The 26,902-nt window shown below is 46.6% G+C and overlaps 2 protein-coding genes across 3 annotated transcripts; one reads left to right on the plus strand and one right to left on the minus strand.

Moving 5' to 3' along the window:
- Positions 1-532: 532 nt before the first annotated feature.
- On the minus strand, positions 533-17,232 carry pla2g6 (phospholipase A2, group VI (cytosolic, calcium-independent)). 2 transcript variants are annotated; one of them, XM_079728802.1, is made up of 19 exons: positions 17,143-17,232; positions 16,258-16,481; positions 14,915-15,124; positions 14,120-14,300; positions 12,455-12,642; positions 12,160-12,256; positions 10,066-10,248; positions 9,409-9,517; positions 8,013-8,123; positions 6,050-6,140; positions 5,679-5,842; positions 5,228-5,378; positions 4,887-5,023; positions 3,854-3,931; positions 3,397-3,551; positions 2,636-2,687; positions 2,398-2,513; positions 1,962-2,035; positions 533-1,618 (listed from the first exon to the last, which is right to left on the minus strand). In XM_079728802.1, the coding sequence occupies exons 2-19, from the start codon at positions 16,473-16,475 to the stop codon at positions 1,474-1,476; spliced, it is 2,460 nt and encodes an 819-aa protein (XP_079584928.1). In that variant the 5' UTR covers positions 16,476-16,481; positions 17,143-17,232; the 3' UTR covers positions 533-1,473. The 2 variants fall into 2 exon arrangements, with proteins under 2 accessions (XP_079584928.1, XP_079584929.1); XM_079728803.1 differs by lacking the exon at positions 3,854-3,931.
- Positions 17,233-17,815: 583 nt separating this feature from the next.
- cbx6a (chromobox homolog 6a) lies at positions 17,816-26,479 on the plus strand. Its single transcript, XM_079731003.1, has 5 exons — positions 17,816-17,998; positions 19,306-19,349; positions 19,550-19,615; positions 20,770-20,836; positions 21,132-26,479. The coding sequence occupies exons 1-5, from the start codon at positions 17,930-17,932 to the stop codon at positions 22,239-22,241; spliced, it is 1,356 nt and encodes a 451-aa protein (XP_079587129.1). The 5' UTR covers positions 17,816-17,929; the 3' UTR covers positions 22,242-26,479.
- The last annotated feature ends 423 nt before the right edge of the window (positions 26,480-26,902 follow it).

The following is a 26,902-nucleotide window of genomic DNA, read 5'->3' on the forward strand; positions in this document are numbered from 1 at the left end:
TCGCCATCTGTGGGTTCAGCTGAGAACCGGAACCGAATTGTTTGTGACTGATCAAACTTCAACCTCATGACAACGTTACTTTAATTATCGTGAACACCCGTCGGACTCTGGTTTGGTTGATTATCTTCTGGTTTATCGTTTAATGAATTGTTACTTTGGATGTATTACCTGGTTTATGTTGGTCTATACTAGTAAATACGACTTACCTGAGCTTTACTTCAAAGGCAAAGGCTCCTCTTTATTTAAGACAGAGCAGGAGTTATAAATCTGTCGGTCTTCTATTTGGCAGCTGCCACGACGCGCCTCGCCAACTAAAATCTTGTTATCTGTAATATTTTGGTGAATACGTTTTAAATATTCTAAACTTCTGTTCCATTTCAATCCTGCCATCATTTTCTACGACTTAATATTTTGTCGAATTATATTTAAAGGTTTCATAGATCAATTCGTTTTGATTGGGTTGGACATGCAGTTACATAATGTACCCACAAGTCGGCGGTCAAGCACACAAGACATGTTTGAAGCGCTACTGTTGCATTTGGATTCCAAGACTGGGTTTAATAAGGAGCAAAGGAAACTTACATGGTGCAGCAAAAACCGTTCCAAAGGGTGCAAAAAAGACACTTGGACATATCTTGGTTATTTTATCAAATAGTCCACATAATTATAACACAAAGTTGTTCACATTAATAATGATAACAATGTAACATACAGAAGGAAATTCCAGTTAGGCAGTGCAATGACTTCAAGTATTTGGTTTGGTGGTCTGTATTTAAGTGGTTTGCGGTAACAGCATTATTGGTTTGATATTCACATTTAAGTCAACAGTGGGCTAAAAGAAGGGAAGTTTGAAATATTGGTTAAAAAAAAGAAAGCAAATAGTTCAACACAGTCACTCATGATGTAACCTTCACAGACCAGCCTATATGTATCAGATAAATATGCAGCAGTTATGGAAACATGTTGCGCAAGAGTGTAGTAGCAAAGTGTGGACAACAAACGTTCCAGAAGACGAGGCCACGGTCAGCATCATCTCATTAGAAGTATGGAACACCACATCACCACCCCTTACTTAGACATTATTAAGACAAACCAAAGTTGGTGAGAAGCTGGTAATTGCAACCGCAGTTTGTGATTGGCTTATTTCAGGTAATGTCACTGTGACCGGTTGTGTCTCTACAGTGTGATGTCATTATTGTTGTTGTTGTTTAGGGAGCCGTTCAAAGGACTTATTCCTGTCCCTCGAGAAAGGCAGTTTTTTTAGCAGCCATTAGGTCACTTGCTACCACACACAGTACACCTCGGTGTGTGTGTGTGCGTTTCATTTAATGTGTTCAGATGTTTCAGTGGAGTAAAGGAGTGGAACCGGGCGATCCTCAAGGTCTTTGTTTCTCCAATCATGCTCCTACTCTCAAGCCAACGCCTCCTAGAGTCTCTGCTCCTCCTCCTGGCACTCCTGGCACTCCTCCCCCCTCATTGGAGGATCAGCCTCTGAGCCAGGGTCTGCAGGACCTCCCTGTTCTCGTACAGGTACATCTGGGTCTCCCACAGCATTTCCACCAGGGCCGCATCGCTCACCTCGTCCAGAAGCACCTCCTGGGAGAGCTGGGGGCTCAGGCTGGTGGGGGTGTACGGCTAGTATTAGTGCAACCCTAGGTAATGCTAATCACGCTGATCCAATAAGTGTCTACACACACAGCAGCATGGAAAGAACACACTTGATATGTGAGATCTACTGTTCCTATTCACACAACCATTACCACTACTATCACTACTTCTAACTAAGGACCTCAGCCCAAACTTGTAAGTCCCTTTGGATAAAAGCGTCTGCACAATGACGACATGAAAATGGAAGGAGGTATGGTTAGCGCTAGCTCCTGTGCGTGCAGCCCTTTAGCAGCTAATGCTAACTATGCTTCAGAACAACCCATGAAGGCAGGATTAACAGGGGAGGGACCGACCGGTTGTAGATGGTGTCGGTCATCTCACACCAGGCTGTGGCTCTGTCCACCGCACAGCCGTCCGAGTCCGTACACTAGAGAGACACACACAGAAAGAGACAGAGACAGATATAGAGACATGGACAGAGGCAGAGACCGAGAGAAGAGACAGCGAGGGGGGGAGAGACAGACAGAGAAACAGAGACAGAGAGAGTAACAGAGATAGAGAGAGATAGAGACAGGGACAGATACACAGAAAAAGAGACAGAGAATGAGACAGACAGACACAGAGACAGAGATTATGCTGAATGTTATTACGGCCATACATGTGGATTCAACACAAGTATGTAGCCACTTGACTATCAGGACTAGATTGGCCTCTAGGGCTAGATTGGTCTCTGGGATTAGATTGGCCTCTAGGACCACAGGGTCTCCAGACTCCTGATGTCACACTCACACAGTCCACCAGCATCTTGCCCAGCTCCTTAGCGCCAACAATGCTCTTGGCCAGCTCCAGGGGGTTGGAGGGCCGGAACACATCCACCGAGTTCACCACCACCTGGGGGGGCTTTCCTGGAACACACACACACACAAAAGTTGTATTTGATTTTCCCAAAACATATTATATAAACTCTCAACAGTCTCAACACTATTGCATATGGACAGCAGATAAGACTTTAGTAAGAGTCTCTCACCGGTGCCCAGGGAGACCACTATGCCCAGCTTCTGGACCTCCTGGCCACGGCCCTGAGACCAGACAAGAAGAACGCTTTACATAAGGTGCAACTGTGGGGGGAATTTTCACCACGTCAATCGTTTCTGTGTTAAACTGTTTAGAATAAAGAGTAATCCAAACTTATAACAATTAGGCTAATTTAGTTAACTAACAAAAGACACAATAACATGCAACAAACATAGAACAAACAAACAATGAACAAACATTAATCCAAGGCCTCAGATGGGAGTTCGCCCTGCGTCTCTCTAAGAGCTCTGCAAGGAGAAGTCCAATGCATGGGCAAAAGCAAGGACTTCTTCTGCAGTGTTGCCAGGATGCTGAGAACAGCTCTGCCCCCCAATAAAAACTATAGTATCGGTTAACCAGATGGTAAACTATCGATGAACCTCCTCAGGATGTCATAAAAAGGGGGGACGCAAACGTGCCTAATCAGTTGGAGCCCTGGCTTCTCGACCTTCTAGAGGGGGTCAGGAAAACAGGCACATACCAACAAAGGGCAGCTAGAGAAACAGAATTTCAAAATATAATCTTCCCATTACACAACCCAATTACTTAAGTACATAATGTTGACTCAATATCCCTATGGTTTGGATGGTCAACGTCGATGGTGACAGAACACTAGAAACTGCTGTGTGCGTGAGTGAGTGAGTGAGTGAGTGAGTGAGTGAGTGAGTGAGTGAGTGAGTGAGTGAGTGAGTGTGTGTGTGTGTGCTGCACAACCTCTGCCTTCAGAGCCTTGTTGTATTGGTGGATCTCCGTCATGGCATCTAGCGTTGGGTTATTGGACAGCAGCCCTCCGTCCAGGAAACGACCCATTGGTCGGAAATAGGTGGGGGCGGCACCACTGGAGCGGGCTGCCCTCCAGACCAGCTGCTCTGATTGGATGAAAATATATGAATATGTTAAAACATATATTATCACTTCTACATAAACACAAGTGGATTAAGGTTCCACCCAGAATGTTAAAAAGGTGGAAACTCCCTTTGTAAAGTCACTACAGGGAATATTTTGAAATGGCTTTTAATAGCTAATGAACATCGTACCTGATGGTCAAATGGTGGCCCTTTTAACCCGTTACATGCTATGTGATCCTGTTCATTTCCACCCATAATCCATTGTGCATATGCAAACAGGGACACACACACACACACACACACACACACACACACACACACACCTTCGTCGGTCACCTTCCTACGCTTCCTTGCGGGCTCCTGAGTGTATCCTACAATCAACACATCCTCATCCTCCCATCCTGCAACAGTAACAGGGTCCCCACTCAGAAGGCAACCACGTGATCACAACACAGACATATGGAAAAGCTCATTTCACACGCGCACCAGCAAACCAGGAGGAGATGAAATAAATCGAATTAAGATAAGATGGTGGGACTTTCCCCTTGCTGTAACTGTAACGTCTAAAGCAGCCAACAGAGGGACTCCAGGATGAGGTGAACGATGACTAGCTGAAACATTGAGGATCTAGGGCACTGGCCTCGAGAGGGGCTGAGGATGTTCTGTGAGGATTAAAGAGGACCAACACATCCCCCCCTTTCTGGGCAGTGTAAAGTGGTCTCTTGTTCTCAGTGGATATGAAAGCAGGGAAAGTATTTGGTACTTCCCTCCAAGAACTGTAGTAAGTAGAGATAGCAATTAGCATTTAGCTCATCTGCTTTGAAGTGAGATGTAGCAGGTACACTGTCTCTGTGGTAGTGAAGAGGTTCTGTTAGATTGTTGAGACGACAGCTCTCATGCACTCTCGCGAACCCTCACCCTTATGCACTCTCAAACTCTCACTATTGGGCACCCTTGTGCACTCTCACGCACTCTTGTGCACTCTTACTCATGCACTCTCTCAACTCTCACTCTCATGCAATCTCATGCACTCTCACAAACGCTCACTCTCTTGCACTCTCGCAAACTCAATCTTATGCACTCTGGCAAACTCTCACTCTCATGCACTCTCACAATCTCTCACTCTTGTGCACTCTCTCCCCCGCTCCCTCCCGTGCCCCCTCCCCCGCTCCCTCCCGTGCCCCCTCCCCCGCTCCCTCCCTACCCCGCTTCTTCCCTCCCTCCCTCCCTCCCCCTCCTTCCCTCCCTCCCTCCCTCCCCCTCCTTCCCTCCATCCCTCCCTCCCTCCCCCTCCCCCTCCTTCCCTCCCTCCCTCCCTCCCTCCCCCTCCATCCCTCCCTCCCCCCTCCCTGCTACCTTGTGGGATGGTGAGCGGCTGGAAGGTGGCGGTGGAGGCATAGGGCGGCGCCCTGGCCAGGGAGGGGGGGTCATAGTTCCTGAAGATGTGCAGCTCCCCGGGGTGCCGGTCCGCTAGCACGCTGGTCACCATCACCCTGCAAAGTTACGTGACTTTGTATACGGGCTCAGCAGTGAAACATTGACCGTGTGCGCCACATGCTCACTATCGGCCCTTTCGAGGTCCGATGTGTACAAGGGCTTTGGTCCCCGTGTCTATGTGTTGTGGGTAGCTTGGGCATCAGTGATGAAGACCTTCAGTGGGTCTGAATGAGTGAGGTCTTTATCAATTCTGGTGTTACCTGGGGTAGCGGACTTCGGCCATCTTGGTGTTCTCGCCAAACTCCTTCTTCAGGAAGTCCTCCAGCGGCGCCGACTCGTACGGCCGGGAGCCCTTGAACACCTGCTCCTTCATCCTGAAGTACAGGCAGCGCAGGTACTCCATGGACTTACCTGTCGGGAGGGAGCAGACCCGGGTCCTGAGCCAAAACCACACCGGGGCGGAACCATCCACGCACCACCAAACACCCCTTTGCAGAAACACACACACAAATCCCTCTCACTCTCACACAGACCCAAACCTGAAACTGTCTCACGCACGTACGCACACCTAGCTCCGAGAAACACCTCTCATCACTCCCACGGATATACACACACCCACACACAGCTAAATCCCTCACACAAACAAACCTCTGACACACCAAGAGCCATGACACACAGGCAGGCCTGCACACACACACACACACTCCGCACCATGGATGATGGCCAGGGCCAGGATGCCCCCCGTGCTGGTCCCGGACACCCAGTCAAAGAGCTCCCTGGTGGGACGGCCCGCCTCCCTCTCCAGGGCGATCAGCAGCTGGATCAGAACCAGACCTTTGATCCCCCCGCCATCCAGACACAGCAACCGGTCCGCCCTGAGAGAGAGAGAGAGAGAGAGAGAGAGAGAGAGAGAGAGAGAGAGAGAGAGAGAGAGAGAGAGAGAGAGAGAGATAGATAAGAATAAGGAACAAGGAGCAAATGGCGCTCATGACAATGGAATAATGGAATCCAAGAAAATGATGGATCTGAGCATCAGCATGAGTACAGTAGACAGACAGTAGAAGGGCGGACATGTGACCTACTTCTTCCTCTGGGATTTACCGCCGTCCACCGCCGACGACCCCCGACTCATCGCTCCGACCGAGGCCGCCACGTGCATTAGGTCATCAAAGCCTGTGCAAGCACACACACACACACACAACACAAATTTACTAATGACCCAATAGCTTCCAGTTCATTCAGACCCATGTCAATAGGGAGCAGGTAAGGCTTAGGGCCTCTGGATCAAGGATGCCTACACGTATGCTGTGGACTCCCCACAAACACATAAAATATACATTATGATAAACTTCCTTGACAGGGCCAAAGACAACTGGTGGACAAACAATGTTTTTCCTGGAACCGATTTGAAATAGTGGTGGGGGGTACGGAAATCACAGACATGTAAAACCAATGCCGTGTGGTATGATCGCTGGTCCGGTGAAACGGTACGGATTCTCCCTGCGGTAAGAGTCTCAGCAAAACTGTTTAACCGGTACGGTAGTAAATTGATTTCTCTATCAATTTACTCCTGAGGAAAGAGAGGCACCTAGCACCGATCCGTGCAGAGGGAAACAGAAACGGTGCACACTGAGTTTACATCCAGCCGATCGATGTCAACGGAGCTCCGAGGACGGGATTGAATGGACAGAACTAGGGAAGGAGTAAAACACTGGGGAAGAAGAAGCGTGGAAGAATTGAGACCACACAAGGGTTTTTTGTCAGTACTTTGATAGGAGGTTTACCTTCAAAAGGCAATGGAAAAAAGGGCAGAATTGAGTGCATCGTGTTCCCCTGCCTTCTAGCACCTTACAGTGTTTAATCTGGATTGTTTTAGGTCATACCCTGGTATATTTGTTTGGTCATACCGCCCACTAGGTGAGACAACACTGACCTGTACCAATTTGTTTTTCTTTTGTAAATAATGCAACTCCAAAAAAGACGAAGGAAAGCTTGGAAAAAACAGCACAGCTATCTGTCTTTGTTTTTACTGTTATCGCAGACATCGGAATACAACCATGTTCCATCCTGCCCTCTGTCACACCAAACATCCACTGATGCTGCAGACCTTCAAAACGGACTTCCTGTTTCCTTTGCCAGGAGACGGCTGGACCGAGGCCGGATGTTCGTTGTTAACCCCGAAGACATGAATAGAAAGGCATAGCTTCTATTGATGTATTTTTAGATGACAGACGAGTGAACCAATGTTATGTCTTTCAAGGCTATTCTTGTGGGGACACGTTGACAACCGAGGAGGAGCTTATTTAAGACTTAGATTCACACAGATGGAGTCACGACGCTTGGGGGGGGGGGGGGAGCAGTGGAGCGCCTTTCCTAATGGAAAGAAAACCTCACTAACAACCACTAACATCTGACTTGGTTACAACCCGCATTCTTGCCCAGGACAAATGAATATTAGTGTTCGTAACCTCCATACGTTTTTTCACTCGCCAGATGCCCCTGCGTTTAACTGCTTTTTACCCTGACTACACAACAACGCTAGACTGACCTTTTCAAATGTATCCAAGAGGAAGAGCGTCTTACACCTAGCTTGACGAAAACACAATTCCAATTAGCCTGACATCGCCAAACCAATTAGAAAATTCCATTTCCATGGGCCGATAACAACGGGCACAGGCCAAAATGCCTCTGGACCCAAATAGACCTACAACCAATCCCAACGACGAAACGTGGGACACGTCAGCGGCAGCCATCTTGGTTGTTTATGTCAACAACGGTCCCATTGGGGTGCTCCTCCCTTACAATCATTGAATTAAACACGCCCCATATTACATAAACGGTTGTGATTGGCCCGACCCTGAGCAGAACTGCTGGAAATCTGCCCGTCAGATGCGTATGCTGTTGCAAGTGAGACATGAGCTTGCAGATTCGTCTGGTTCCCGGGCTACATTTCACCATGGACGGACTATAGGGTGAGGTGTGGACATGGCCCCTGGTGGGGGAGGTTGGGTGGATAGCTGGGGTTGGGTGGAGGACAGTGTTTACCTATGGCTGGAGCTGAGGGCGTAGCTGCGGGGCGGCTGGTAGGCGTGGGGGGGTGGCAGCGTTGGACCCCCACGCTACAGAGCATGTCCAGCAGGATCTTTCTATTAGGGCCTGGCATGCACACACACGCAAATGGGTTAGACATGCACACACACACACACACACACACACACACACACACACACACACTCACATGCAGAGAGAAGGAGAGGGAGATTGAGAAAGAGAGCGAGAGAGAGAGAGCGAGAGCGAGAGCGAGAGCGAGAGCGAGAGAGAGAGAGAGAGAACTGGAAATGGATTTAGAAGATGACAAGTAAGTGACTATCGTGCATCAACAAAAAACAATTAACACATTCTCTTCCTCCCTCCTTCTCATTACCAAGACTAATGATAGAGTAAGTGCGTTGTTGCTCCAAACACAGATGTTCCCTTCATGTCTTAAAGTTGCAGTACGTAACATTTCAACTAGCTCGTAGCTTAAAATAACCTGGAAACATCTGTTACAACACTTCTGATTAAATTGTGATTTCAAAAGGTTATTGATAAAATCACATCCTATAACAGATGCATTCTACAAAAAAAAAAATACTGGGCAACCTGTAAGATTCCCTTTGTTTACAAGAATCTTACTAACGACACTCCAAAGAGCCCTAAAGGTCCCCAACCAGACCACCCAGCCAGCCGAGCTACTCGTCACACAGAAGTGTTTGTCTTTACCATGGCGTGAATATATAATCCGTTAAAACTCGAATATCATTGTAACTGAAGACTTTAACTCACAGTTGAAGTGGGAGGTTGTTATGGCAACCTTTGTCCCCCATTTAAAAAACAACCAACTACGTAGTGAGGATATACCTCGGGTCGGGATGAGGTCATCACTAAATGTTTAATGTGGGGATCAACTGTCCCCAGCCATCCACAGTTGAATGAGCTCATGACATGCTCCGAAGAAATATAGCTGCTATCTAGTTAGCCTCCAATTCAACAGGAAAACACCTGAAGCCAGGATATGTTGTTCTCTAGAAAAAATATGTTTCAGCTAACCTTACTAAGTCCATTTTAACAAAAATCTATAATAGCCATGAAATGTTATGATATGAATTAGTAAAGTCGAAAAAATTCTTGCATGAAACCCTTTTGAATGTTACTTAATGCCTTTGCATAGAGTACCATCCATTTGTTATGTCATTTTATGCTATGAATTATGTATATGCACACATGCTTGTGAGTGACACCGGATATTAGCGTGTTATAAACATCTCCAACAGCAAAGGCAAGGGGCGATTCTGTCTTCCCTTTTTAATGGCTGTGATACTGTTTTTGTGTAGTCACGAGTGGACACACACACACACACACACACACACACACACACACACACACACACACACACACACACCTTTGCTAGTGCGAGCAGCGATGAGCCCAGGGGTCTCCCCCAGGTCGTTGTGGATCTCTACGTCTGCCCCGAACACAATCAGAGCCTTGATCAGGTCAATTTGGTCCATCTTGGGCCCAAAAACACACACAGGAGAAGACTCAAACATGGCAGCTCTGCTCTCAAAGCTGTACACTTCTCCTCATGTACAGAATGTTCACAGAAATGGAGATCACCAGAAATCAAAATAATTCAGGATAATTCAGAGATCCCCATAAACAACAGAAATATTCCCCCATGACCATCCAGTATCATTTAAAATCACAACAAACCATCAGCACCAGAAATCCTTAAAACTCAATGGTTAGAGCATGGCATTAACACTGCCGGGGTATGGGGTTTAAACTCCTACTGGGCCTGACCCACGCTAGAAAATGTATGCACTGATGGAATTGTACGACCCACTATGGACGCCTATGTTATAACGTCTTTAAGCCAACATTGTGACACTGCACATGCTCACCACATTGATTGAGCACAAGTACACACACACACACACACACACACACACACACACACACACACACACACACACACACACACACACACACACACACACACACACACACACACACACACACACACACACACACACACACACACACACCAGACACACACCTTCATGGCGAGGTGCAGCGCCGTGTTCCCGCCCTGCCCCCTGAGGTTGGCGTCGGCCCCGTGGGTCATCAGCACCATGGCCGCCTCAAAGCGCCCCCTCCTGGTCACAATGTGCAGTGCACTCTCCCCCGTCTTACTGAGGTAGTTCACCGCACAACCCCGCTCCAGGAGCATCCTGCACATCTGGGAGGGATTAGATAAGATGTGAGAAGAGAACATGAGGGAGACAGACATATAATGTATTGATTTCATTTAAATGTAATAAATAAAAACCTAAGAGGCTCTCTTCACATGTATTTAAAGGGATACTTCACCGATACAGAACCGGCGTTCTATCATTATAAAATAGCTATTATAAAATAAAGATTTTTCTTCCCTCAGGCTAACCCAGTATTCCCTTGGCCCAGCTGTCCTCCTTCCATTTCTCCTGACCTGACGTCAAATGACGCGTTTGACGTCATGTCAGTAGAAATTTGCTTGCCTGCTAGAAGGGCAGAGGACTACAAACCACTGGTTCCGCAAATTTTGTAAGCCCACCAATAAGGAATGAGGGGGGCCGGGAGCTCCCGAAGTGGAGACCCGTGTATTGATTCTCGGCCATGGTGGAGAAGGAATTGGGGGAAGAAACGTTGGCTTTGACTCTCTGAAGTCCAGATTGAACTGCAACTTCAGATTGATGTGGAAGGACCATAGACGTCGGAGAACCCGACGCAGTCGTTTATTCATAATATCATCTCAAATGACTCCGTCAGGTTCTCCGACGTCTCTGGTTCATCCACTTCCACATCAATCTGAAGTAGACTGAACCGCGACATGGAGGAGAAAGGGATTGTTGCCTGCGATTTTGGACCGCAATTGTCTTCCGCCGAAGCCCCACCACCGGCAGACATTGCAGGGCTGCGGCAGACAATCGCGGGCAACAATCCCTTTCTCCTCCATGTCGCGGTTCGCAGTTCCACATCGATCTGAAGTTGCAGTTCAATCTGGACTTCAGAGAGTCAAAGCCAACGTTTCTTCCCCAAATTCCTTCTCAACCATGGCCGAGAATCCATACCCGGGTCTTATTTTGCAACCCGCACCCGCCCGTACCCGAGAATTACATTCCGCACCCGACCAGACACGCTACAAATTGATACCGACGAGGAAAATTAGACACATTAGATGGAACGCCGGGGAATTACACTATCTGGTGTTTGGCGTGGTGCTTTAGATTGCTGTGCAAAAAAAGCACATCATCCACTGTCGACGGTTTTAGTTTACTGGCTCTGCTCCTGAATAACATCTCCAGCACCGGAGAAGTCTCGCTCGCAATCGCAAAACCTGCAACCGACCCGCGCTGTTCAGGCGTCCGACCCGACCAGCACACGTGTCCGACACAGTATCTACATTATCTTTCCCCCGTTTCATCGAAAATGTGCGGGTCACCCGTCGGGTGCCTGAACCCGTGCAGGATTCTGGCCAAGATAACCCCCACTACGAGTCTTTGTTGTGGAAGTACCAGAGACGTCCGAGAACCCGACGCAGTCTTTGTCTTTGTTTAGATATAGAGCTCCGGGAGAACGCAAACGGCAACAATCACTTCTCCTCCATGCTGCTGTTCACACTGGACTGCAGGGAGTGAACGCTGATTGGCTGTTATGTTACGTCCCTCAGGGAGTGGACGCTGATTGGCATTGTGGGAGTTGTCGTCTTCAATCTGCAAGCGCCAAAAAGTCACTGGCTGCCTTTTCTCGGTCAAGGAGGCACAAAATTGGAAATTTATGCTACTATTCGACTAAATATATGACCCACTTTCAATACAGATTCATGTCTCCACCGGTGAAGTATTCCTTTAAAAAATGGTATATTTTGTGTTGAGTACTTTCTCCCATTTTCTTTCCCACATTTAATCAGGAAACATCGAACACGAAGGTCTGTCATAGACCTTAGAATGACCAATGCATGTACTTTGTGTTTATGTGTATATGAGTGAGTGTTTAAATGTGTTAAAGTGTGTACGTGCGTGTGTGTACGTGCGTGCGTTTTTAAGTGTGTGTGCGCGTGTGTCTCAGTGTGCGTGCGCGTGTGTTTCTGTGTTTATGCGTGGGTGTCCACCTCAGCAGTCTTGGACCAGTGGAGAGGACTTCCTCCGTAAACAGGATCCTCAGCCTGGAGCTGTCCTGGGTCAGCTGTAAGAACCGCCTCTGCACACCTAACACACATACCCACACACCCACAGAGCCCACTGCAGTGAGTCCCTCATCGTACACACAGCAACACATGTATCCATAGTTAAAATGCATTACATTTTCAACTATTTCCCCCCAGACCGAGGATCAACAGAAAAACAATCGGAATGCAAACGTTGATACATCTCCTCGTTGATCTTCGTGCATCGGCCCACTCTCACCCCTTTTCGCTGTACTTCATGGCAGAGTGGACGGGGTAGCCGCTGCCCCCCGCCACGTCGCAGCGCGCCCCGCCGGACAGCAGGGCGGCCACGGCCTCGGTCCGACCCAGGCGGCACGCCACGTGGAGCGGTGTCTCCCCCGCAGCGTTGAGCTCGTTTACACCAGCGCAGAGACGTGAACACAGCACCTGTTGGGGCGAGAGAGGGCCATTTGACACGGTCAGTCTGCTGAATAATAGATGATTTCCTCATTGCCATTATCAGTATATTAGGGGCCGGAAGCTGGAGTGGCTTTAAGGTGTTTTACCTGCCAGTCAAAGTACCCCCATAACCTACAGCCTAAGCATCTCAAATTACATCTATATGATTTCACTAGGCGTCATAGAAAATATTCAAAATAGTAAATTAGTAGAATCTGTATTAAATATTACTTATCTGATAGTCAATCCAATATCTAATAACTATCTGATATCCAGACTAAATCCAGGCTGTTTATGTTTGCGAATCGCGTGTTTCAATGGATAATTAAGTAATGCTTGTCAAAAAAAGATTATACACACGTCAATTATGGAATACGTATGTGAGACAACGATCCAAAATGTCTGTTTGCAATGTTAGAAGAGCAGAATGGAGAGAAGGTTTGACAAAAGCATGGATGACTGAGACCACTAAAGAAGGAGGACAACGGGACAGCAGTGTGTAAATGGTTAGTAACTGTACAGTGTTCTGCACAGACGATAACAACGCCCCCAGGCCTTGTTTACCCGCCTACTGGGAACCCCCTTCTACCTCCTGAATCACTGTTTACAGGGGAGCACTCTCAAACTCACTGCTCTGTGATAGTGGGACCTTGTCTTGTTTTTAAATATATTCTTAGGAGGTGAAGAGCTTTGAACATTACTCTTTAGCAGACCTTTACCCAAAGGGACTTGTAGCAAGTCACATGGAGATACTGACCATTGCAAGGCAGGGTTTATGCATCTTGCTCAAGGATGCTGGGGGCATGAGGGTTAAACCAAGAGCCATTTGAACGGAAGTCAATGATCAAGACCACTAGCCTGCCCTGGGAGTGGAACATGATAACTTAACGATAATGAACATAATGAACCATTTACATATTTATCCTTGTGAAACATGATATTCCACATTGATGCATCATGAATGTCGCAAAACCGAGCGATAAAGATGAATGAAGGAAATACACAAGCCACTTATGAAGGAGTGGCCTACCATGAGAGCAAAATTGGATCCCTAAAAGAGTGTGATAGGGTTGGCCAGTATGATATCACTGATTTCTGGAAACAAATATTACAAAGCTTAAAATGTATGCGTCAGGGGGGCTGGGCCATGGGTGTGTCCGATTCCCAGAGGAAACCCACATCCTGGGTTGGATGTGCTATGTTCACAGTCTACTTGTTGGCATGCTTGAGAAAGATACCCTAACTCCCACTTGCTCCTGTGAATCATGTGTATCACTGTCCTGTTTTGCACCACAAGTCGGTTAGGAATAAACTGTACGCTATGTTAATAAAATAGAACATATACAATTACTTTAACATAGAAACAGTAACTGTCGAGAACGATTGAGAAAGAATACTGTGACATGGAAACAGTAACCGTGGAGAATGATGGAGAGAGTAAGTAAGCCGCGGGCTGGAGCATCACCTTGACGACGGCGGCCGTTTCCTGCTTGGCGGCGCAGTGCATGGGCGTCTCGCCGTTGTGGTCGGCGATGTCCGTGCGTGCCTGGCTCTCCTCCAGCAGCTCGCGCACGCACACCACGTCGCCCCGCTCGCACGCCACATGCAGCGGCGTCTGGCCCGAGGCGTCGCGAGCGTTGAGCTGGCTGGCCGGGGGGGGGGAAACACGCCAATCAGACAGGATGTGTGGTTAATGTCTAGTTCACAGTGAGCCTTTAGAGGCGGCCACGCTAATGTTGAAGCACGACCTAGTGGAGACCCCACTCATGGCGCAGCGCACAGCTCCGATTTTCCAACCGTTACACACCATATTCAAACAATTTCAACTTTGACCCAGTTTGAACCCGACCTTTTAAAACAAGGCTAATCCTATTAACTATAGTGTTTACCTATAACCGTACATAAAGTCAGCACCTCTGAGATACCAGAACTATTCAACGTACTTTATCAATCTCATCACAACCTCTGAAAACAAACTTATTTTCTGGCGGCGAAGGCCATCAATCAGGGCTTCAGTGCACATTCCATGACTAGATTTCCTATTCTGTTGTTAACGGTAAGCTAAACTTTCTTTTATTATTAAATTATTATTAATTATTTAAAAGAAAGACTATTAGACAGATGTATGAACACATCCCTATATAATCAAAAACGAGGTACTGCCGTCTCCGCTGATTTTGATTGGTGGATGACCACAGCATACTCAAGCGCAGTTTGAAAGCACAAGGAGAGCGGTAGAACGCATACAATGAACTCTGACCTCTGGATATAGTTGTGTTTCAGACACTCCCGCAGGCCCCGGTCCACAGCAATGTGGGCGGAGCTCCAGTCTGGGTGGCTGCGGAGGCAGTCAACGATTGGCTGGGTGCTCTCCGCCTTCAGGTGTAGGGTCTCGTAAAAAGGGCGGAGCTTGAGGGCGTACTGCGGGAACCAGTTCAGGGCGTCCTCCTCCGCTGGCACCTGGAACAGCCTGGTGGTGGGGGGGAGGTCAAAGGTCAATGAACTTCCCCATTACTGTGTAGTTCAATAAATCAAACCATCAAACTGTATTTATATGGCTCACAGATGCTGAGCTCCTCTCGCAGGCGGTTTCAGACGCACTATAGGCGGCAGGATAATGTAGTGATCAGGGTGTTGACACACTGCTGAAATCTAATCTTCAATCTTGAATCTCGATCCCGCATATCCTCAGCCTACCTGTAGACTTCCAAGAGCAAGCTACCCAAACCCCCTACCTGCTGCTTTACCACATGTAATAACTATTTATTAATCAAGCAGACACTTGGAGTGAATTCAGATGCATGTCCTTTGGAGGAGCAGGTAGGGGTTAGAGCATTTAGCTCAAGGATGCTGAGGCTGTTGACTACTGGAATCAAACGTTTAGACAGGGAGTCCAATGCTAAAGTAACCACTATACTAACGTGCCTCTTTGTGTCTGGGTCACTTACAGGGGTAAGTCAGTTAAAACCAAAAAACAAATAATGCAAAAGATTATATAAAGTTGAATAAGTTAAAGTGCATCTGATGTTATAAGATAAGTTTATGAGTGATACTGGACATGCTGCTTCACAGGCAGGTTTAACATAACACTAGAGACTGCTGGCTTTGTAGCCCCGACCCACCTCCCCCCCTCCTCCCTCTCGGGTCAGAATGACTCACCACAAATCAAGAAAACACTCAGTATGTGGGCAGCAAGCTGCTATCACAGGGGACCACTGTCCTCAGTGCATGTCAGTTGTAACGTGAGAAAACATATCAGAGAAGAACCGCAAATATCAACCAAACTAACAAAAAAGTCCAGCTCTAATGCCTACATAGAATAAACACAAAGCCTGAGATGGTCCCCTCTTGGGTCTTCTTGATTCAATACTTATTGTATATAAGTATGTTTGTTTGTAAGGGAATATGTATTGTTCCTGTAACTTGTGTGTGTGTGTGTGTGTGTGTGTGTGTGTGTGTGTGTGTGTGTGTGTGTGTGTGTGTGTGTGTGTGTGTGTGTGTGTGTGTGTGTGTGTGTGTGTGTTAGTGTGTGTGTCATTCAGGTCGCTGCATGAATGCATGTATACACACACAGCAGCCTGCACTGCTGTAATGTATCCCCACCTGATAGCCACAGTGGGATTCTCCGGACACATGAGCACACAGTCCCATGACTGACAGGCCGGGTTCCGGTACAGAATCATACGACCCTCCTCCTTCAGCCGGACCTTGCCTCCGGTGCCGTAGTCGGACAGCGGCACATCCTTCACACGGTACGGGTTGGAGAACAGATTGGACGACACGGACGAGACCGTGTCTAACAGCCGACCCAGAAACTGCATGGTCACCTTTGGAGACAGAATGTGGGTTCAAGAGACCTGACACGAACGACCACGTCTACTCACTGTACAACTAGGGCCTCTGGTCTGTTGTCTGAGCCATATTTCAAGTATTATCTTGGCTATTGTTTATTTGCCAATGAGGGACATGAACAAGGCATACAAGCCAATGCATGAGTATTTTAATGGCTTGCTGCATCCGGTACATTCAACACTTCCTACACTAGACACTGATTAAAGGATTGACAAGACAACCTCCGTTTAATAAGTTGGGTTAGTGTAGATAGATACATATATTCTCACCACAATGACTTAATTCATTGTTTACCTCTTAATACCTCGTATTTACCGTCCTGTACATTCTACTGTGACGCCCGACAATTCCCATGTGGTATTAAGAGTGTACGCAGGCCTGCATCCATTTTAACAGCTGATTGCCCATTCCTATTTCCGCAGCACCACCACTCCACTCTTCGTGGATCTCTCTCATGAGTCTGGGCTGATGTCGTCTCAGTGTGCAGCTCACACTGGCTCTCAGATGTCACGAGTTTCTCACCGTCCACAATTTATTTGACACGCGCCACAGTTTACCTAGGTGTATGTCCTGTCTGTTAAATGCATTTCGTTACGCATTGTTTGTGCCTATATAATAAAGCAGTGAGCCACCTACCTCTCCAGCGAGTGTAATCGCATTAGTTTAGAATGAGCTTGATGCTGTTGGTAGGGCTGCTTCTTGCCTGCCGTGGAGTTGACTTCTGAGTCCTGACGTCAACGTCAACAACCACTAGGTCACTGCAACCAAGCTTGCTTTGATTGACGTAAGCATCAGACCAACCAAGGGTAGCAATGGGAGGGACCTGTGGGAGGAATGCAGCGAGCAATACGCACGACACCTTTGCAACGCCGCCAGTTTATTAGGGTTTGGTTTATTCGAAACACACAATAACGAATGGAAAAAACAAGAAATAAATAATTTGGCAAGTTTGATGTTGAATTATTCAATTATAAAGGAAGATGGATCACACACACACACACACACACACATATATATATATATATATATATATATATATATATATATATATATATATATATATATATATATATATATATATATATATATATATATATATATATCATAAATCCCTGATCGGAATTGAAAACCCAGTGATCACGACTTGTTTGACTTTGTATATTTAATTTAATATAAGTTGTGCTTGTATCTAGGGTTCATCACCTGGTTCATCGCAACGGAGTCTTTGGCGTTGCTAGGACGACCGGAGCGGTGACCTTAGCCACGTGACAGCCCTCTCCTTCCGGCTGGTGTGTTTTTTTGGGCCAGCTCGCTACGCTGCTGTTGTGTCTGCAGCCACAGACAGGAGACTAGTGAAAGTAGTCGACCCTCGCAGTGGGAACTACTTGTTTAGATAGAGTGGTATAGCAGTCGGGCATGAAAGATGGAGCTCTCGGCGGTGGGTGATCGCGTTTTCGCCGCGGAATCCATCCTCAAGCGCCGCGTCCGCAAGGTAAAGAGAGCCGCCGTCCCGCCTGTTTTGATCGTATATCCAGATGTTGCAGGAGTGGGGTCTGATCAACACAGCTCCACTATGCACACCCGGGGCTTACTTAAAGCAGATTGTATATTATATAGGCCTTGCTTACAGGATGGGCTAAAAGCTAACCGGTTAGCCTCAAAGTCGTGGATTGTGTATTACGTGATGGATGATCGATAACGGTCGTAACAAACACGAGTGGGCTGACGTGTGGGATACCAGCGTGTGAACCTGAGGCTACTAATTCACTTGTGTCGATAACGATTCATCAAAGGGAGTCTTGTTACTTCAAGCACTTTTCCTCCCCCGTGATACATATTTGTACTATTTGTGAAGATCTCAAAAAGGGGCTGTTGATGAGATTAGATTGTGTAAGTATACGCAAATAAACCAAATAACACGTGTGTGTTTGTCAGGCTGAGGTTACTGTGGATACTAAACTGTATGAAGAAATAGTAAGAGGAAAGGTTAAAGCTATTTCTATTAGGTTATGATATGAAATATTTAGGGGTGGTGGTTGTTTTCCGAACTGATACTCATGGCTATTTGGACTAAACTATTATCTCACAGTTAAACCTTCATACTGGGACAAATGGGAAAATTCCAGCAATCACATAAAGTAATAGCTGTTTCATTATGTGCATGTTGCTGACGTTGCGAGTCAACTTCTTGGTACTGGGTATTGTTGCTACACAGCAAGTAGCCTACTAAGCGGAGTACTACGTCAGGGGGGTTATATTATAGCCCAGGCAGAGCAATAAAAATAGCAACACAAAGAGGGGCCAAGCGTGGAGGGGACAAAACCACATAGTAAGACGAGAACAAAATGCAGGGTCCGACTTTACTTGCAAGCGAAATGCAGCTACAATCAACCGCTCACTACTAAGCTTTTGACATTAGAAAATAAAAACTAATATTTTGCGTTTGTTTATAAAAATGTATAAACAATATAGGATTTATTATTTTGAGATTGCGTTTTTTTCAAACACAGAACAGGCTGAACGCTCCAGCCTCAGGCCGATGCAGTGTATGGATTTTGTTATGCCAAATCTGTGGACTGAAAAAGTGCACGCACAAATGAACTGTCCTGATGCCGAGAATTGGAAAGTCATATGACAGCGCGGTAAAAGTAATCCAGAAGATTAAATCTAAATAAGTGTGAAGAAAACATTGCTTATTTTGTCTTAAACAATTTATATTGATTCCTCAGTCTGAAAACATGGCTGGTTAAATTAACATGTGGCCTACAGTTATAAATGCGTTTTTTCTTTTTTTTACAGGGTAGTCTTGAATATCTTGTGAAATGGAAGGGATGGGCACTAAAGTAAGTACAACTTTTAATTGTAATTTGACACATTTGTGCATTTTCTTTTTAATGTATTTTTTATTATGATGTGCTAAGCATTGATTTATGAGGATGTACTGCTCAAGTAGGATGTTTTGACCCCACGGTTGGATGAACAGGTAGTGGGTTGTGCTGAAAGTGATTCAACAGAGCTCTAACTCAATGTCTGTTGCGATTAGGCACAGTACCTGGGAGCCAGAAGAGAACATTCTGGATGACCGCCTGCTCCTGGGCTTTGAGCAGAAGTAAGTGATTCTCCAAAGTTGAAAACAAAAAAAATGCCTCATGAAGGTGTTGACGACTGGGATTTGGGACTTCATATGATGTGTTACTATATTCTTCTCCTAAAAAATGTAACATCTTCTTCAAAGGGGATGCGAGTTCTGGTCGGATAGTCTAGGGATTAGGGTGTTTGACTCTTAATTTGAAAGCTTCTGGGTCTAAATCCCAAAGTCTGAACCTTACCTGTAGGCATCCATGAGGAAGACGCCAAAACTCCTACCTGCTCAGGAATGACCGATCTAAAATCACGGCAGTGCTTTTGAGAGTGACTAGTCGTCATTATAATTTTCATTGTGTCAGTTACGTTTTAAAAACACACTTTGGAAAGTCCTCTAAGGACTTAAACAAACTTCCTCTGTTAGTTTGTTTGTTCAGTGATTTTTTTCAAAGGTCTATTTCTCTGCTTAATGCATAATTCCTTAAATGATGCCTTAAATTAATCCAAGACATGATGAATGTCAAATCATTAACCATGTCTTAGTGATACAGAGATCTCTTTGTTACCCTCCTCCTCCTCTCTCACAATCAAACCGACCAAATCGAACCAGACACACTCAGGGAGTGGTCTCTTGAATGAAAACATGGAGCCCCAGCGCGACGTATCATTATCTGCAAAATGTACAATAAACGGTTTGCAGATATCATTATCTGCAAAGTACAATAAACCTACTCTCAACACCACCGCCCTTCGTTCTTGTATTTGGAGGTTCCCAGTAAAAGTCACCTAGGTGGAGTGTAGCAATGGACATGGGTCATGTTCTTATTAATATTTCTTTATCGCTTTGTATTGTAGCTTTTTAAGCAGTTTTTCTAGTTTGAGCCATTTGATTATTTTCACTTTTTGAGTACATTATTGAATGCACCCATTGTATGTTGCTTGGGACAAAAACATCAGCTTGATAAATGTGATGTAATTGAATGTCTCTAATCACGGTCTCCTTTCGGTCTCTCTCACCCTCTCCTCTCTGACCCTTTCCTCTCCTCCCTCTGTTTTCTTGGTTTGTTTTTCTCCATCTTGGTTTGTGTCACTCCAAAACCCCTAGTCTCAGCCGGATCAATTCAAGCATTTTTTTTTTTACGAAAAAACACATTTAAAAAACGTTTGTTTGTTGTTTAGGGAGCGTGAAAGAGAAATGCACGGGCCAAAGAAACGAGGGCCGAAACCCAAAAGTCCTGGCATGAAGGTACTCTTTTTATCTGGTTCTAATGATCAAATCCAAGCCAACCACACAGCCCTGTCAACATCAAACACACGTGACGCAATTTTGATTGGCTCAAATTGGTGCCAGCCATACAAACTAGAATGAATAACATTCCCTGGCACCAATTTTTGCCAGAATTTGCATCGCGTGTGTTTGGCGCAATCTCTAATTCTCACTGATGGTTCCCTTAAGGCTCACACTGTTCTGAGTAACCGTGCATGCTGAACCGGCTCCGCTTCTTCACGTCCCTAAGCTGTGCACACGCATTGTTCTGCAGGCTCGTGCTCTGAAAGGGGAGGCCGGCAGTGGGGACGCCAACCAACGTAAGAGCACCCGCCGCTCCTCTCCAGGGACCCCCGCCCTAAACCCTCCTCCTCCACCTCCGTCCGCTGCTGCTGCCCCCTCCTCTTCCTCCGCTGCCGCCGCCGCCAAGAACTCCTCCCTGGCCTCCACCCACAAGCTGAAGAAAGACATTCACCGCTGCCACCGCATGTCCAGGCGCCCCCTGCCCCGCACCCTCGCCGCCTCCTCCGGACCCGGCCCCGGGGGCTTCCCCTCGCGGCCCCACGCCTCCCCCTTCTCCGAGACGGTGCGCATCCTGAACCGCCGGGTCAAGCCCCGGGAGGTGAAGCGCGGCCGCATCATTGTCAACCTGAAGGTCATCGACAAGCCTGGCCGGGGGGCCGCGGGCGCTGGCCGGGGTGCCCCGGCCAGCCGGCAGAACCTCCCGTCCCGCAACCGCATTATCGGGAAGAGGCACGGCGAGGCGGCGCCCTACCGGCCCTTCCAGCCCCCGCTGAAGATGCTGGGCTTCCCCATGTACGGTAAGCCCTTCGGCCTGCAGTGCGGAGGGCCCCGGCCCTTCCACCCGCTCACGGGGGCCGGCTCCAGTCCGGCCGACGCCGGCGGCCCCAGCGTGGGCGAGAGTGCCGCCCAGAGTCAGCCCGGCCCGGCGTCAGGCCCTCCCTCCGGCGCCCCTCAGGCTCCGGCCTGCTCCCAGCCCCGGCCCAGCCAGCCCGGGACGGAGGCCCCCGAGGGCCGGACCACCCAGCCCTCGACACCGAGCCTGGCGGCCGCCCCATCCTCTTCCTCTCTCCCCGACGACGAGGGGCCCTCCGCCGCGTCCGACCGGCAGGCCAACCCTCCGCCGGCCGCCCCCGCCGAGCCCCCCCGAGTGCCCGCCGAGGGGGACCCCGATTGGCGCCCCGACACGGCCCCCAGCTGCAAGGGTGTGGTCGTCACCGACGTCACCACCAACCTGGTCACCGTCACCATCAAGGAGTTCCCCTCCCCCGCCTCCTGCCCCCCCTCCCCCTCCCCCGCCGGCACCGATGCTGGCTCCGCCCCCTCCGCCGCCGCTGATGAGCCCGCCCCTCCCAAGCCATAGGAAGGTCAAAGGTTAGAAAGCCAGTTGTCCATGACAACAGAATGATTCTCGCCAATGTTGCCACTTTGCTTCCCCAGTGTTCCCTTCCCTCCTTTAAAGGTTTGTACCGGTGTAGGTGTGACTATTATTGGAAGTACCAGCCTGTCTTAAACAAGTTTAGTTTACATAGCTGTAGAGATGAGTGTATTGGTAAGGTGGCTGTAGTCTTCCCTTAGGAAGCGCTCTACATGGCCTTCCGTGCTTCATTGAAACAGTTATGCTATTGGTTTGTGGGGAAAACTTCCCCACTAATCCTTCTGTTCTTAGGAGTAAAAGTTTGCCTGTGATATTGGTTAAGCCACTCTAATGCAAGAGCTTGAAAACCGCACAGCTTATTGAATTATTTGCCTCTGCTCATGGTTTACTGTACGCCACTGTCCGTTAAACCTCTTAGTCTCTGATTGGATGTTGAAAATCCAATCAGCCTCAGCCATGCGGGTTCCTCACTGATGGCAGTGAGCAGAGCTGGTTACAGGATTGAACCATACTCTATACAGAGCTCACAAATCACCATTAAGACTAGGAGATGTTCCAATAATGGCACAAATACACCGATATCCTCCTTTTTGCTGTATTTGTGTGATGAATAATGTAACGCCACCCAGCCATTGAGTAGTAATAATAATAATGATGATGTAATAATGGTAAAAATAATGGCATCATATTTTTGAAATAGAGGTATTGAAGATGCAGCCTGTGTCCCTTGAATGGCCATATTTTGTTCACTTGCACATTAGTGACTTTGTATAGACTGGTCCCCCGACTGGGAAGCAGCTTTCTACTCAGTTCCTTCAAGCTTGCTGCACATCCCGCGTTTGGTGTCATAGCGTCGTAGTAAAACACCCACAAACTAGGACAGTGGGCGAACTATTACCAAGCACACTTAGTGTACATGAAAGAAACTAAATGCCAATTTGATACATGCACTGCCCCACAAGGGGTGTGTTGAGCACCTTTCGGTGTCATGCCATTTCGCTGCCCATCCCTGAATTTCGCTGGTTGCCCGACCTGCTGTTAGTTTGACAGGGAATAGGATATTTGCACAGTTAGAGTCCAAGCCATCGCATCCATATTTTGCGAGGTAAACGCAGCAACAGAATGCTTCAAAAAGCTATTAATGTCCTTCACCCTACTCCCAAGGCCTTCTCCCCCGCCCCTCCTAAATGCACAGCTAATATGAATTTGCGTTTACATGCAAGCACGTCGCACAGCCTTCGAACAGATAATTCGTAAAATCACAAAAATCCATAGATTTACAACTGATCGCCGATTTTACTGTGTGGCCCCACTGACCTTGGTTTCTCTTCCTCGAGTCCTCCACCGTTCTGTAATGTCCGCCATGACGCTAAACTGGCAAGCAGTCTGTGATTCTTTTTAATTTGCCGCATTTTAGCTGTGTGACTTCTCAGATGATATGTGGCAAGAAGGTTAAGTAGAGGTTAGGTTGTTGGTCGCGGTTACCCTCGCCCAGCCTACCTGTCAGAACGGCTCCATAAACCCAGCTTCTTAATACCTGAAGCTTTACATCCTGGTCGCCGCTTTTCACAACTTGTATAACAACAATAACGGGACCCAGACAAACCATGACTTCATAAGGTTTAGTGGAGTCCGAAGCTCCTGGAATATCATAACCCTTCCCTGGTTTGCTGTCTAACAGTAGTTTCTGCTGTTCACTCCTCTTTGCTATTAGATTTCGCTGGTCAGTCGTTTATTGAAATCGTTTTTTCTACCCTAGTTTACAGTTGATAGGTATTATGGCCTTTTTACAGTGTGTCTATAGCTTGTTTGTCAAACACACCAAGGCAGCTTTTACTCTAGTTCGTGAATGAAGGAAGGATGGAAGCATTTCTTTCTCCCAGCTCCCCGTGGCACGGCTGTGTTGATTGGACTGACCACCCAGTGATGTCGTGGGAAGGATTAAGATACATTTTGTGGCAGGGGAACACGTTGATCTGAGTCGAGATAGGTTATTTGGAGCTCTATCAGCAGTACCGATAGAGCAGACCCATTAGACTGAGACCACCCCCATCCTCCTCCCCTTCCCGGGCTGGGTTGATGGGTCTGGGGGGAGCCTGCATCCGTCCGGGCTCGGTTTACACTCATGTATTTTTGCTGCTGTTCGACCTTACAGAGGTTATGCAATGAGACGACTTGTTCAAAATCATTAGGCCTGGATCATGTGGGACAAAGAACGTTTTGACCTTTCACTGTTTCAGCCTTTTATTATGGTAATGAGCATGACAGTACTCGTCATTTTAAACAATTATAATCATAACCTTGCTGTAAATGGTTGATTTGAGATGGAGCAAATTGAATTAAGTCAATAACATTTAAGAAGGAACATTTGTAGAATCTGATTAATCAACAAAATGATTGTATTATTGTCTAATTGTATTAGGTGGAAATTACGTCGTAACGTAAACTTTGTTGGAGCATTTCCCGCCCTCAGGCCGTGGGGGAAACTAATGTAGTCGATTGGGCAGGATCGGCCATTTCTTGAGTGCATTGTTGACTTTGCAGTCTGCACTTCAACTAATAGATTTGGCCGCTTTAAACAGCAACATAATTAATAAACGAGCGAGGGATGAATCGGCTCAAACATAGCTTGTGAAGGCAAAATATTAGCATAGTTGAATAGACCTTACATTGAATAAGCTCTTTTAGGAAGTATAGTCCGGGGAACCAAATTTCCCTTGCCATGGTTTGTTCTGGCCCCCATTGACTGATGCTAGGGTTATTCTCAGAGTACTCCCTTAGAACCTGCCCGGTCTCCCCCAGAAACCGCATCTTCCACCTCACTTTGTCAATAGCGGATTCAGTGTTATATTGCTGAAATGTATAATAAATAGCAACAAAGGTACAATTCTGGAGTTCCATGTTGGCTATTGCAATCGCTCTTACTACTTGAAGGCACTGCATTGAATCTGTAAACTTCTGATTGCATAGGTCCATTTTTCACCCTCTCCCCGTTCTGCGCCATGTACCAAGGGTACTCCTCACCCGGCAGTCTGTCTGGCGTAATTGTCGCCAGTATTTAAAACACTCCGCATGCGTTGCCTTACCGCTGCTCTGTTGAACCAAACTGCCCTCCACAAGGCAGCGCTGCCTCGTCTCAGTGACGTGCGTTACCCCTCCCCGGACCCAGTCGACGGACGCAGCTCTGCTCATGTAGATCTCCTCCGAGCAGAAACCAGACAAATGCCCGCCTCATTTCCTGTCATGTGACGTAGATGGTTCTCTGTGTCGTGTCTTCTCAGTGCTCTGCTCTAGGACACATTCAAAGTGTTTATCCCAAACTACAAAAACCCACCCGGAAACAATAACACCATATTTTACGCTATGTTTATGACTTGCAAATCGTTTGCAAGCATTTGGTAGAGCAGGAATTCATGAGGGGCAGGATTATTCTTTATTGATTTGACTACCAGAGTCTTCTTACCCTTAAGCAAGAATTTATTACCCATTGGAAGTCCTGGCTTGGCAGACTGGTTCTTTTGGGTAGTGTCTGTCTCCTGCTGCTGCAGATGTGAAAGATAATTTTATACAATAAGAAACCCAACAGCACTGTGCTTCTGGTGTTATGTTTGCATTTTGGGATAAAACTTTGAATGTCTTGTATTGTGAACGTATAAACAGTGGCTAGAAGAGTCAGTTGGTAGTTGTGTGGAGCGTGGTGCTATTTGGACAGAGTTTCAACAACATAATAATAATAATCAAATCTGGGGTAGCACAACCAATCTTTCTACCAAATAGGGCTCTTGGTTTTTATTTAGTGTTTATATCTTGCCTTTTGTTTCTCTTCTATGAAATGTTTTCATGTAAATGTGTGTTGTGATTTGAAGTGCTGTATGAGGCACTCGATTTGGGGGTTTACCGAAGGATTTGGTAATATGCTTTAGTTTAAACAAATAATGACCTTAATTGTGTATTTGAAACCTGTTTTCTCTCCCTCGTACTGTATTTGAATTATTATTTTTAATAAATGTTATCAATATTATGCTTTCTGTTTAATTGCCATTTAATGAAATGGTTGACTATGGTTTGACAGGAAGGGAATTGCTGACTAATGAATTAAACTGTCAAAACTGCAGTTTTTGTTTTGTAAATGCTGAGTTGAAATGTTTTTTTGTAATTGTATTGCTAGTACTGACGATTATGATGACATTGTATTGTATCTGAACTTCTGAAGCATGTTTTTGGTAACCTTATTGTACAGGTTATGTATTCAATGTCATGTTATCTGTTACTGTTGTTGCTTTCGTGCATTAATTGTACAAGGCTTTTCATTAAAAGCTTATTTCACTTGTTTTGTGTTGATTTATACTTTTAAGTTAGACGTCCTATTATATATCAAGATTATATTATAAAAATCTTCGCAGATTTTACCGATAAAATCATCGAGTAAGTCAACAAAAGCTTAATTCAACCCACAACGTCTTACAACTTGGCTTATGCTTCCTGACCTAATAGTTTTGAGGGCAACGTTATTGTAGTTATCTAGTTATCCACTTGGGGGCGACATGTGACCGGTTGGTTGTTTTATATATAATGATGAATTCATTAAATTAAAGGATATGGTAAACTTGGTTCAACACGCGGCTATAAAGTGGGTTTTATATATA

Source organism: Pollachius pollachius (genome assembly GCF_949987615.1).
Source record: "Pollachius pollachius genome assembly, chromosome: 2".
Lineage (NCBI taxonomy): Eukaryota > Metazoa > Chordata > Actinopteri > Gadiformes > Gadidae > Pollachius > Pollachius pollachius.

Bases quoted from the DNA above. Each gene is read 5' to 3' on its own strand.
- cbx6a (XM_079731003.1), top strand. From the start codon at position 17,930: ATGGAGCTCTCGGCGGTGGGTGATCGCGTTTTCGCCGCGGAATCCATC. The intron at 19,350-19,549 runs GTAAGTACAACT...TGTTGCGATTAG, and splicing joins TGGAAGGGATGGGCACTAAA to GCACAGTACCTGGGAGCCAG. The intron at 19,616-20,769 runs GTAAGTGATTCT...TTTGTTGTTTAG, and splicing joins CTCCTGGGCTTTGAGCAGAA to GGAGCGTGAAAGAGAAATGC.
- pla2g6 (XM_079728802.1), bottom strand. From the start codon at position 16,475: ATGCAGTTTCTGGGTCGGCTGTTAGACACGGTCTCGTCCGTGTCGTCC. The intron at 3,932-4,886 runs GTAGCAGGGAGG...TTACTGTTGCAG, and splicing joins GCCGCTCACCATCCCACAAG to GATGGGAGGATGAGGATGTG. The intron at 2,688-3,396 runs GTTGTGCAGCAC...GTCTGGTCTCAG, and splicing joins ACAAGGCTCTGAAGGCAGAG to GGCCGTGGCCAGGAGGTCCA.